At 34.3% G+C, this 13,713-nt stretch overlaps 1 protein-coding gene across 20 annotated transcripts in view; it reads left to right on the top strand.

Annotated features, from left to right (window-relative positions):
- Positions 1 to 13,713, top strand: part of NCOR1 (nuclear receptor corepressor 1) — a 171,474-nt gene that overhangs the window by 22,427 nt on the left and 135,334 nt on the right. For all 20 annotated transcript variants that reach the window (XM_036223863.1, XM_036223862.1, XM_036223873.1 and 17 more), the window contains 2 exons: positions 51 to 228; positions 9,418 to 9,551. In XM_036223863.1, coding sequence (XP_036079756.1) covers positions 121 to 228; positions 9,418 to 9,551 — 242 coding nt within the window. In that variant the 5' untranslated portion in view covers positions 51 to 120. The remainder of the gene's footprint in view (positions 1 to 50; positions 229 to 9,417; positions 9,552 to 13,713) is intronic.

Here is a 13,713-nt window from a genome sequence, read left to right as displayed (position 1 = left end):
CACCTGGTGTTTTAATTCTTATCAATTCTGTTTTTTCCAATCCTGTTTAGGTGGTTTCCTAGAAACATGATTGTTTGTTGGACTTGATCTCCCAGCCTGGTGAGGACTTCTTTACTGATAATGTCAAGTTCAGGTTATCCTCCCAACCAAGGAGCATTCAGCACAGAACAAAGTCGCTATCCTTCCCACTCTGTTCAGTACACCTTTCCCAGCACCCGGCACCAGCAGGTAAGGAATAAATACCATGCAAATTAATTGCATATATATTTTGTACTTTTCTTACTTAATACATTTTTGTTAGTCAAAAGTAATATATGTATATGTATACATATACGTGTGTGTATGTATATACATGCACACACGTATATATATTTTTTATTTTTAAATTTTTTAATTTTATTGGGGTAACATTGGTTAATACAATTATATAATTTTCAGGTGTATGTTATAATTAGACATCTATATATTCTATTGTGTGATTACCACCCAAAGTCCAGTTTCCTTCAGGTATCATATATTTGATCCCCTGTACCTACTTCAACCTCCCCCTATACCCCTATATTTGGCCCCTTTACCCCTTCTACCTCCCCCCTCCTCCCCTACACTCTACTCTCTGGTAACCACTAGTCTACTGTTCATGTCCCTAAGTCTCTGTCCTGTTCATTTGTTGCTTTTAGGTTTATATTCCATATATAAGTGATATCATGTGATTTTCAACTTTTTCAGTCTGGCTTATTTAGCTTAGCATGATTATCTTGAGGTCCATCCATGCTGTCGCAAATGGCAGTATTTCATCTCTTCTTATGGCTGAGTAATATTTCATTGTATATATATGCCACAGCTTCTATAGCCAGTCATCTATTGTAGGACATGTCGGTTGCTTCCATGTCCTGGCTACTGTGAAAAATGCTGGTATGAACATCAGTGCAAATATCTTTGAGGTAAATACTCAGCAGTGGTATTGCTGGACCATATGGTAGATCAATTCTTAGTTTTTTGAGGAAACTCCATACTGTTTTCCAAAGTGGCTGTACCAATTTGCAGTCTCATCAGCAGTGTATGAGAGTTCCTTTTTCTCCACATCCTCTCCATCACTTGTTATTACTTGTCCTGTTGATTATAGCTATTCTAACATGTGTAAGATGGTATCTCATTGTGGTTTTGATTTGCATTTCCCTAATAGCTAGTGATGTTGAGCATCTTTTCATATGTTTATAGGCCATTTATATGCCCTCTAGGGAGAAGTATTTGTTCAGGCCCTCTGCCTATTTTTTGATTGAATCGTTTGTTTTTTTGTTGTTGTTGAGTGGATGAGTTCTTTGTATATTTTGGATATTAGGCCCTTATCAGAGGTGTTGCTTGCAAATATATTTTCCCATTGAGATGGTTGTCTCTTTACTTTGTTGACGATTTCTTTTGCTGAGCATAAGCTTTTGAGTTTGATATAGTCCCATTTATTTATTTTTGCTTTTACTTCCCTTGCTTTTGAGGTCAGATTCATAAAATCCTCTTTAAGACCAAGGTCCTTAAGTTTAGTTTTTATGTTTTCTTATATGCATTTTATTGTTTCAGGTCTTATATTCAGGTCTTTAATTTATTTTGTGTTAATTTTGGTGCACACGTATATTTTTAAATGGCGAGAACCATTCCCAAAGATGAGGACCTAAAGGTCGGGGATTAATTAATTATCTTTGTCTTCTTACTATGGCTCTATGACAGATTTAAGGGAGTGACCATGTCTCTGCTTTTGATTGTAGGATTTGTTGATAGAGATCGATGTATTGCCTAGATTTTTTAGGTTAAGATCTATGTTTATGCTCCAAGTTTTGGTTGAATATTAAGCTGGCCAGGTAACTTGACCTCTTTTGAGTGATGGTCAGGATAGAGCCTCAACCTTCTTGAGATTTTTGATGGTAGGAAGATGAGTTTGTATGATTGACTTACCTTGTGAAAAATAAAATGTGAGATGAGATTACCATCTTAGAATGGACCAGGTAAAGGAGTTTAAGAGATCTGAATAAAAAGTGGATGGGAAGGGATGAAATGGTTATTCAGAGAAAAAGAAAGCAAATTTACCAGCGAAATATAGTTGAGTGCTGCTGGGTATTACTGAGGACTCCTTTGAAGTATGGTCATGAATACAGAGTGAGAATGGATATTCTTACTTTGTTTTAGGGAAATATTCAGTCTTTCATCATTAAGTGTAATATTAGTTACGTGTTTTTGTAGATGCCATTTTTCAGCTGAAGTTGCTGTCTTTTGTTAAATTGAGAATTTTCATCATGATTGGGTGTTGAATTTTGGCTGTATATCCTCTCTCCCCTAGTGCTATTTATTTGATTACTAATTTTCTAGATTATTGTAGCTTCTTTTTTTAAAAAACAACTTCGAGGCTTAGTTTATATATATAAAAAATTTATATATGTATACATTTCGACAGTCATACACCATAAAATGACTACCAAAATGAAGATACAGAACATTTCTATCATTCCAGAAAGTTCCATTTCCCTCCATCAAGGTCAGTCTTCCTCCCCTATTTCCCACAAACCTTAGTTCCCAGGAAACCTCCGATCTGCTTTCTGTCGTAATAGATTATATATATATATACACACACACACACTAATACATGTGTATATACACACCCATACATATATATACACACACACACACATATAATCTACATACACATATATATTCAATTAATAATAGTTTTTTATTTTTCAGTTGCAGTTGGCATACAATAATCCTGTATTAGTTTCAGGTGTTTAACATAGTGATTAGACATCTGTATAACTCATAATAAATCTAGTGCCCCTCTGACACTGTACATAGTTATTATAATATTATTAGCCATATTCCTTATATTGTACTTCCTATCTCCATGACTGGTTTGTAACTACCAATTTTTACTTCTTAATCTCTTCCCCCCTTTTCACTGACTCCCCCCAACCCTCCATCCTATCTGGTAACTCTCAAAATGCTCTCTGTATCTATAAATTTGTTTCTGTTTATTCTCTTCTTTAGATTCTATAGATACATGGAATCATATGGCATTTGTCTTCCTTTTTCTGACTTACTCAACTCAGCATACTACCACCCTCTAGGGCCATCATTGAAATATTTTATTCCATCCCCTTACTTTTAGTCTCTGTGGGTCTTTTAGCCCGAAGTGAGTTTCTTATTGGCAGCATATGTAAGGGTCTTATTTTCTTATCCTTTCAGCCACCCTATCTTTTTATTGAAGCATTTTAATTCTTTTTCATTTGAAGTACTTGTTGATAGGTATGTAGTTATTACGAGTCTTTGTTTAGACTTTAGCTACATATTTTTTTCTTCTTAAAGAAGTCCCTCCAACATTTCCTGTAATATCGGCTTGGTGGTAATGAATTCCTTTAGTTTTTTCTTGTCTGGGAAGCTCTTTGTCTTTTGATTCTAAATAGTAACTTTGCTGAGTATAGACATCTTGGTTGTAGTTCTTGGGTTTTCATCACTTTGAATATTTAGTGCCCAAACCCTCCTGGCCTCTAAAGTTTCTGTCGAGAAATCAGCTGCCAGTCTTATGGGAGCTCCCTTATATATAACTAACTGCTTCTCTCTTGCTGCTTTTAAGACTTTCTGTCTTTAACCTTTGTAATTTTAATTATTATGTGTCTTGGTGTGGGCTTTTTTGGATTCATCTTGTTTGGGATTCTCTGAGGTTCCTGGGTTTGTATGGTTGTTTCCTTCACCAGGTTAGGGAAGTTTCCCATCATTATTTCTTCAAATATGTTTTCAATTTCTTGCTCTCTCTCTTCTTTTGGTACCCCTATGATGCGAATGTTGTTATGCTTGATGTTCCAGAGGCTTCTTCAGCTCTTTTCATTTTTTTTGGATTATTTTTCTTGTTGCTGTTCTGATTGGGTGTCCTCTGCTACCTGATTCTCTAAATTGCTGCATCGATTCTCCATTTCATCCACTCTGTTGATTCCCTCGAAAGTACTCTTCATCTCAGATACTGTATTCATATTTCTGACTGGCTCCCTATTATGTTTCCATCTACATTTTTATGTTTTCTATCTCTTAAAAGTTCTCACTGAGTTCATCTACTCTTCTAAGTTTCTTGAGCACCTTTAACCAGTGTTTTGAACTCTGCAAATAATGTTTGCTTGTCTTCATTTTGTTTAGTTCTTTTTCTGGAGCCTTGTGCTGTTCTTTCATGTGGGACATGCGTCTTTGTCTCCCTGTTTTGGCTGCCTCTGTGTGTCTGTTTCTATATATTAGGTTGGGTCCTAAGTCTCTGGTCTTAGTATGAATGGCTTTATGTAGTAGGTGTGCTGTGGGGCCCCTTGGCACAGACTTAGGAGGGGTCAGCTGCAGGCCATATTCAGCCACAGCCTGTCCAACTCCAGGGTCACCTGGTAAGAGTTACTACGCAATCCACCTATGGCTGCCACCCGTACTGGGCTTACAGGCACTTTGAGGGGCCAAGTCAGAAACCATAGCCAGCTGCCACTGGTGCAGGACTTGGGGCTGCTCAGCAAGAGGTAAAGGGCGTATTGAGGCCAGATGCTGCTTCACTAGGTTTTGTGAGCTTTTGAGAGACTTAATGGAATAAATCATTGGAAGCTGCTTGTGTGGGCCCAGAAGATGGGAGAGGCGGAATCTCAAGGAATTTCCTGGTGGAGCGATGTGTGTTGTCTAGGTTGACGGCTTTTGCCTCTTGACACTGGGAGAGGGGAGGGCTCATCAGAGGAACAATGACTTCTGCCTACCCCTCTGTCTGGGAGCAAGCAGCCCCTCCAGTCCTCTCCCTGAAGCCCAACAGCTCAGACCCTCCCAGCATGTCCCTGGTGCAACCTTGAGCACCTGCCCCAGCACTGGAGCGCTCAGGGTAAGCGAGTCTGTCAGTAAGGTGTGGGCCCTTTAAGAGGAAGGTCTCCGCTTCCCCACAGTCCACTCAGTCTCATTCAGCCAAAACATTTGTTGGTTTTCACAGTCAGGGGTTTTGGGGACTTCTTGGCCCTAGAAGTCCCCAAAATATGAGTACTTGATATCTCAGAAGGAAAGTAGGGGAAAAGAAGATAGAAAAATATATCTGAAGCAATGCTAGCCAAAAATTGCCCAAATTTTATGAAAATTATAAATCCACAAAAGCAGGGAGTTTAGTTAATGCCCAAAACAATAACATATTCATTTAAAAAGCACAAAAAAGGTAATCAAATTGCTGAAGATCACTGATAAAAGAGAAAAATCTTAAGAGTAACTGGATGGGGGAGAAACAATACTTATGTATAAATAAAGGTAAGAATGACCGAAGACTTCTAGTCACAAACCAAACAAGCCCAACATATAAGGAAAGACAGCTTTTAAAGTGCTGAAGAAAATAATAGTCAACCTTGGATTCTGTAACCAGTGAAAATAGTCTTCAAATAAAGCTGAAATAAATTTTTTCAGGTAGTTAAAAGCTGAGAGAGTTCATTACCAAAAGACCTGAACTGTAAGTGAAATAACGTTCTTCATGCCTCCCGCCCAAAAAAAAAGATACCAAAAGGAAAACTATATACAAAGGCATAAAAGATGTCAGAAAAAGCATATATATGGGCAATTACTGAAAGCAGAAAATAATACAGATAAAAAGTCAGTATATAGGAAAAAAATAGTGAAAATTGATAATACCAAAGCTAGTTCTTAAGAGAAAAGAATCTATTACATTGGTAAACTTCTAGTTAGATGAGTAAAGAAAATGGAGAGGGGCACTAACATAAGGAATAACATCGAAACAATAAGGGAATAGTTTGACAACTTATGTCAATAAATTTAACACCTTTAACAACAAAATCTATCTAAACTGACTCAAGAGAAAATAATCTGAATTCCAGCTATTAAAAAAATAGAGTTTATAATTTAATTACCTCCCACAAAGAAAATTCTAGGCCCAGATGACTTCACTGGCAAATTCTGTCAAATATCTAAGGAAGAAAAAATATCAATCCTAAACAAACTCTACAGGAAAATACAGGAGGAATATTTCCCAAGCTAACAACTATCTTAATGGAAGAAGACAATATTCTCCTCTTAAAATTAGAAACAAGGTAAGAATGCCCATTCCCACCTCTTCTATTCAATACCATACTAGAGACTCTAGCCAGTGAAATAAGAGAAAAAATATCCAATTTGGAAAGGTAGAAGCAAAACCCTTTATTTGATTAGAAGATTATCCAGGTAGAAAATCCTGTGGAATCTATTAAAAAAGTGCAACTAGAAGTAACAAGTAAGGTGGCAGAATTTAAAATCAATATACATAATATCAATGAACAACTGAAATTCAAAAAGCAACATCATTACAATAGCATCAAAAATATGAAATAATTAGAAATAAATGTGACAGAAGATGTTTATGACCTGTATATACATTTAAAACTATAAAACATTACTAAGAAAAATGAATGAAGACCTAAATAAATGGAGACATATACCATGTTCACGGACCAGAAGAATTATTAAGATTTTATATGTCTCCTAAATTAATCTCTGGATTTAACACAATCCCAATCAAAATCCCAACAAGCATTTTTGTAGAAATTGACACGCTGATTCTAAATGTATAGAAATACTAAGGATCTAGAATATTCAAAACAATTCAGAAAGGAATCAGGCTCCTTTCAACTTATTGAAATGCTATAATAATCAAGACAAGGCTAAGCGCTTTATTAAAAGATTAAATGTTTGTTATATAGAAAATGAGATAGATGTGAGGTAAAGATAGACAAAATATATCTGGAATAGTATAGAGAGAACAAAACTAGACTTGCATATTTATGGTTAATTGATTTTCAGTTAAAGTACTCAAGCAATTCAATGGGAAAAGAATAATCTTTTCAACAAATGGTTTCTAGAACAATTGAATACCCATAGGCGAAACAATCCTTACCTCACACTGTAAACAAAATTTTAATTTAAAGTAAGTCACACTTAAACCTAAAATTATAAAACTTAGAGAACGCATAGAAGAAAATCTTAGTGACCCTGATTTTGGCAAAAACTTCTTAAATATGACACAAAAACCAGGAAATAGAAAAGAAATTAATTAGACTTGATAAAAAATTAAAAACTCCAAATGACACTATTTAAAAAAAGACAATATTCCTTCATATAATCTAAATAAAACATACACCTATATCTTTTCTAAGTAACGTTACTTGCAATAATAACCAAAAGCTGGAATAGGTGACTAGATAAACAAATTGTGGTATTTCCATATGCACCATAAAAACAAACAAACAAACAAAAAAAACCAAAAAACACTAATGAGATGTTTGTTTATATCTGTGCAAAGATATAAATTTCAAAAATATTATGAGAAGCAAAAGAAGCCATAGATAAAAGAATTCATACAAAATTCAAAACAAGAGCTTCGAGGTGGTGTGCAAAGTAGAGGTTGGGCACTCCTCCTCTAGCAACCAGACCAAAATCATCACAAAACTACAGAAGCCACCAGTACGCTGAGTCGCCAGCATTCTGGCTGAACAGACGCCCCACAAATAGGTCATGTCAACTAACAGGTCACCTCAAAAAGGTAGGAGGGATGGAGCCGCAAAATGGCCAGGTCCCACAACCATGTGTGGTGGTCAAGAATTGGGGGAAGGGGGCCATCCTGGATGCAGATAGCTCCCACCTGAGGAGTGACCTCTATTCATTTTTTTTTTTTTTAACCCATTTGCTTTATTTCGCTATGGCTTCATGTTCAGTGACCTATTTTCTGCCCTCCAATTAATTTTAATTTCCTCCAGTGAAATTTGTTGCAAACATTGGATTTTTCATTTTTAATTGGAATATGAACAGTAAGTTTTATACTTTTTAGTGCTAGCTTTTGTTGTGTTTCTTTTATTTGTAAGTAAATTCTTTACTTTTTGTGTTTTGGTGCCCCTCTTTTAAGAATGTTTCTTGGTTTTCTTCAGTGTCTTATTTTTCTTGGTTATGTTTTCAACTTTGTGTTACTCTTTTTAGAATGTATTAATTATGTTTTACTGTTATTTGCTGATAGTGAAGGACTCTGGACCTCTTATCTACTCTATATTATCAGTCTGGACAGCTCAATTTTATATGTTTATGGTTTTAAAACATTTTTGTGAAATGTCATTTATATAACATAAAATTTGTCTAAAAGTGTATAATATAGTGGGTTTAAATATATTCACTATTTGGACAACTTTCATTTAGCCTCTTAGACATTTCATATGAATGAAATCATAATGTGTAGCCTTTTACATCTGCTTTTTAACTTATCATTGTGTTTTCTAGATTCATCTATGTTGTAGCATGTATTAGTAGTTCATTTCTTTTTATGGCTGATACCTTAGGACACATCTTGCTATCAGATGCACAAAGTAAATGAAGATAAAGCACCTATGGTCACAGATGCAAGTCAGAGCTATAGGGCTTGATGCCAAGATGTTGAGGGTAGTTCCTGGGGAGGAGCTTGGTACAGCCACTCTTGCTGCTCGGAATGTGCTGCCTCTCCAGTGGCTGTCTGCAAAATGAACCTGAATGCTGTTTTCACTTTTTGCCTTTTTTTTGTAAAAGTGAAAATTCTCTTTGATTTCTTTGGTGAGTGAAAACAGGTGGTAATGTAGGTCTTTTTGTAAAAGTGGAATGGTATAACTAGAACTTTTGAAAAATGGGAGATACTTGTACACTACATTTTGTTCATTCATGAGTTGATGGACATTTGATTCTCCTTTTTGCCTATTATGAATAATGCAGCTTTGAAAATTTGTGTGCAAATTTTTGTGTGTAGACTTTTGCTTTTAATTGTATATATACCGAAGAGTGGAATTTGTGGGTTATTTGGTAATTCTGTGTTTTACTGTTTGTTTATGATTGTTAGCATTAATAAATTTCTTTTGGAAAGAAAGTTTTGCATTTTCAACAAAAAATCAGCAAAAGAATATTAGGAAAACATAAAACATCCACCTAAAATGATGGAAAAACTGTTACTCTAAACTAGCAGGTTGATTCTCTGGACTACTGTTTCATTTATAAATATACATGTATTTAACTATATGGTTTCCGTCATCCTTTCAGCTTATCAATTTTGAATTTAAGATTGGAATGCTTTTTAGGATTTCTTATTGAACAAATAAATTTGAGATCTTACTATGTGAATAATGAAATTAGGAATTATCGCAATATGTTATTGGGAGAATGAATCAGAATTGAACACAAAATTTTATTTGCATTCTCTTGAATGATATTTAGTTAAAATGTTGTTTTAGGTTTATAGGGAAGAATTTAGATCAATAAAGGATTGAAATTACCATTGCTATTTCTTTCCAAATTAGTGGCCTATAACTGCATTCGTGTATTTATACTTGGTTTGATTTTATGCTTTTCACTTTTTAGTTAATAATTAATTTATGGTTATTTTAATACTAGGAATTTGCAGTCCCTGATTATCGTTCTTCTCATCTTGAAGTCAGTCAGGCTTCACAGCTCTTGCAGCAACAGCAGCAACAGCAGCTTCGCAGACGACCTTCCTTGCTTTCAGAATTTCATCCAGGTTCTGACAGGTAATGGGATTTCTTTTATTTTTTTCTACCTAGGTCTGAACTTGTAAAGTGTATATACTTCACAAGTGTGTCATTTATTTTGTTGTCTAATACCTACCTGGCACTCTATGGTTATTACAGTATTATGAACTATATTCCCCTGTGCATTATTTTATATCCCCTTGAAATATGTGAATTCCCATGCCTGTGGTTGATATCCCTAACCCCTAAAGGATCAAATTAAAGGGATCAAATTAAATCAGTCTCCGAGATTGGCCCTAGGCATTCATTTATATGTAAAATTTCCTAGATCATTCTCATTCGTCGTCAGGATTTCAAATCACTGATTTAGACTCTTTAAACCTTAGTTTTCTCACCTGTAAAAATGAGAATAATGGCATTCCTCAAAGGATATAAAGTATTGATAGATAATATTAGCCCATGTAGGTAGGTACTCATTTTCCCTAGTGTTGTTATCATCTCTGATTCCATTCTCACTTGATATATAAAGTATTTTGAAATAAACTACCTTTATTAAATTGCCTTTCTGGTTTTAGCAATTTTATAAAGAACCTGATTTCCTATTTTAAAAATATAGTTACTATTTAAATTTTAAGATGATAAAAGTTTTGTAATTATTGGGTTCTGTTTAAAATTATTTTAAAATACATTTCTTAATGCTGTAGAGAGAATTTAGATGACTCTCCCCCGATATTTAGCAAATATACAAAAATAATTTTTTAAAAGGGCTAAAAATGCTCTCTTTATAAAGAAGGGATGGCATGTAGTCACTGCCATAAATTTGGAAAAGTGGATTTCAAGGAAGGAATTAGAAAAATCTTGCATTATGTGGCTTCCTTGTGCTTACTTCTACTCTCAAAGAAGCAGTGTTGAAGAAAGTCAGTAAAATCCTAGAATTTCTCATGATTTCTCTCTAATTTGAGAACATATAAGTGGGGGTAGTGGGAATGATGGTGAATAGTTTGCTTGGAAATTCCCATTATGTCATCCTGTAGGAAGGGCCATCACAGTGTTTTGTTTTCCAAAGTGGTGAGCCCAAACTCTCAGGACTGGTTTATATGTCTGGCTGTAGAGTGGACCAGGATTCTTAGCAAAGGTTGTAACAGCGTCAGCCAAGTTTTCTCCTACTTTGCCCCATTTCTCTGTTTTCTCAGGCTGTAGAAAAGAATATAGAAAGCCATACCCAGTCCTCCGTCTATGGACAAACACATGCCAGGCAAAGTGGGGATGAACGAGGAAAACCCACACACACGATTCCACACCAAAGAGCAAGTCTAGGCGTGATTGTCCATGATATACGGGATGCCATGAACAGGGCAGACATATTCCTGGAAAAGAAAACTAAGGAAAGCAGTACAGTATGCCAGAAATAAAGACCTCTATGTGTAAGAAGACAAAACAAGGAACATGGCCCAACAATGCTATGCACTATGGAAAACATTAAAATTAATAAAGATGTATTCAAAAAACAAAATAAGACAGCCAAATTAGATAAAATGAATGATTGGATATTCCAGTGCCCCCAAGTTCGTCATTATACATTCATTATATAAAATGAGAAGAAACAAGGAATAAAATAGGTGTGACTAAAAGTCAGACCTTTGTCATGGAAGAAAGTCTTGAGATAATCAGGGAATGCAGAAGAAAAAGACACAATTAAAGCTATTAGAAAGAAGTTGACAAATATGGAGGACAAATTAAAATCATCCAGCATGTCATAAGATCATGTGTTTCCGAGGTAGAGAACCTGGTAAAGGAAAGAATATCATATTCATAATTTAAAAAAATACCTCTGTTTTCTTTGTAAAGTAAAAGAACTTTATAGATTGATAGGACATACCTGTCTCCAGGAAAAATTACACAGAATGATCAATATTAAAACAGATTCTGGTTAAGTTATTAAAGTTCAAAGATAAATAAAATAACCAGGAATTCAGGAAGCAAAATAAATCCTTGATGGTGAGAAAAGAACCTGGTCTCAAATTTCTATAGTGACAGAACATAGTAGAATAAATAATAGCTATGAAGATCTTAGAGAAATAAATTGAGGTCAAGGAATATTACACCAGACATGTTAAAGAATAAAAGCAACAGGCAGATATTTTTAAACATGAAAGCACTGAACATTTAAAACTTCTTAAAGAATTTTTAGATGATGAAATCCAGCCAAAGAATGGAAGCCATGGTAAAAGGACTATATACAGTAAATCAGAAACTCATTTAAGTAGAAAGTCCATATGAGACAATCGGATGAATAATGGTTCCATAACAGAATGTCAATAGTAAATCTTGACAGAATTAAAATAATATAACTGCTCACCTAGAGGTAATAGTAAGATTGGAAGAATGTTTAAAGGTATATATTTCAAAAGTGTGGCTGGAGTGATTTGATACTTCTGAAATGGAAATGTTGAATTAAATAAAATTCCACCTTCTTAATGGTTTTAATAATTTTTTCCTTAACCTTTTAGTAAGAGGTTTTTGGTAACTAATTTCTAATGATAAAGGACTGTTTATCTGGAGTACAGCAGTTCCTTCCATTTTAAGATTTATTTTTTTCTTTTATATCTGTATAAAAATAAACCACACAGTCTTTATTTAAAGAGTATTGTACATGATTCTTTTGTTGTTTTATTTTTGCCTGTACATCCATCCATCCATCCATATTTAAAAATAAAGTGATGTCTGGGAATGGTATTTATGTTTCTTTGTGTTTATTTGTGGTGAGATTTGGGGTGATTTGCTGCTTAATTCTGTTCTGTATTCTTGGAATTTTGTTTTCATTAGGAAGTATATGTCATTTTATAAGCACAATACTCATAAAAAGGCAGTCATTTCTGTGAATATCCATCGTGTGTTCTAGATTTCATGGGAAAAATTAGTCCACATAACTAGAGTGTTTGGATATTTAGATTAAAAGATACAGAACAATTGAAATAGTTTTTGGTATAAAGATTTATTGATGTAATCTTTCCCCAGTGTAATTGGTTTTCCCTTGAGCAAAAGAGGAAGAAACCAAATCATATTTGTAAGTTTTAAAATTAAAATTTGAAATTAATTTTGTTTCAGAAAACAGTCTTAGCTGGGAATAAATAAAATCTATTGATAAAATTTTTGATCTTCATGGACCAACATGTGGAATAGCTAAGGACTTTAGAACATATTCTACCTAAATTAAAATGATAACATATAGGTATAGTAGAGTAAATAATCTATTTGATAATTTTAATTTGTTTTAAAGATATTTAGAGATGGTGTTAAGAGATGAAAGTCAGTAAAATGGAGGAACTTTTAAGTTTAAAAGTCTACAGAGAATTTCTATGAAAATCTGGTGTTTTTGCTTTTAGTTTTATTTTGGAAGATGTACCAAATTTTATTTATCCATTTATCAGTTGATATTTAAGTGTTTTAAACTATTATGAATAATGGTACTATAAACATGTATTCATAAATTTTTGTGTGGCCATATGTTTTCCTTTCTCTTGGTAATATACCTAGGAGAATTGCTGGATCATATGGTAGTTCTCGCTGTGTTTACTAGTTGAGAAACTACCAGACTATTTCCAGAGTGGCTACACCATTCTACCAGTGTTGGGTATTAGTTTTTAAAAGGCAGATATGTTAATTTAGAATGTAAATTTCACACTTAGCTCCACCAAGACTCCCAATGTATTTGCTTTCACAAAGATTTTTATAGTTCATTTAAATTTTTTTGAAATTTTAAATGTTAAATTATATATTTAATGATTTATGTGTCAGTGGTTTTGTTCTAAAAAGAATTGGCAAGCTGAAATGGAAAATAGTGGTGTTTTTGTTTTTGTTTTTGATGGAAAGAGAGTTTTTCATACTCAGTCTTTTTCTTAATTGTCCTCGCCCTGGTTGCTTGAGGTTCTCCTCCAGCATTGAATACACTTCACCTTCTCTGGCTTTGGTAAATCTCACAGGCAGAGTTGCTGGAGGCAAAATGTAATACTTGTTAACTTAGCTTTTCTAAGTCAGCTTTTTTAGGTTGTGTCCTGCACAGCATGCCCATTTAAGGGGACAACTGAGGGCTGAAATCCAGCTCAGGTGGTTATCCAGGCCTTGTGTGCCAGCAGGTTGCTCATATGTGCTTATAGAAATTTGATACAAAATCTCTGTGCAAGCTAGTGGTGGCCCTGGT

This window comes from Rousettus aegyptiacus, unplaced genomic scaffold, assembly GCF_014176215.1.
Source record: "Rousettus aegyptiacus isolate mRouAeg1 unplaced genomic scaffold, mRouAeg1.p scaffold_m13_p_6, whole genome shotgun sequence".
NCBI classification, from domain to species: Eukaryota; Metazoa; Chordata; class Mammalia; order Chiroptera; family Pteropodidae; genus Rousettus; species Rousettus aegyptiacus.
Note: the sequence above shows the minus strand (reverse complement) of the source record. Positions and strands in the feature narration are given on the sequence as shown.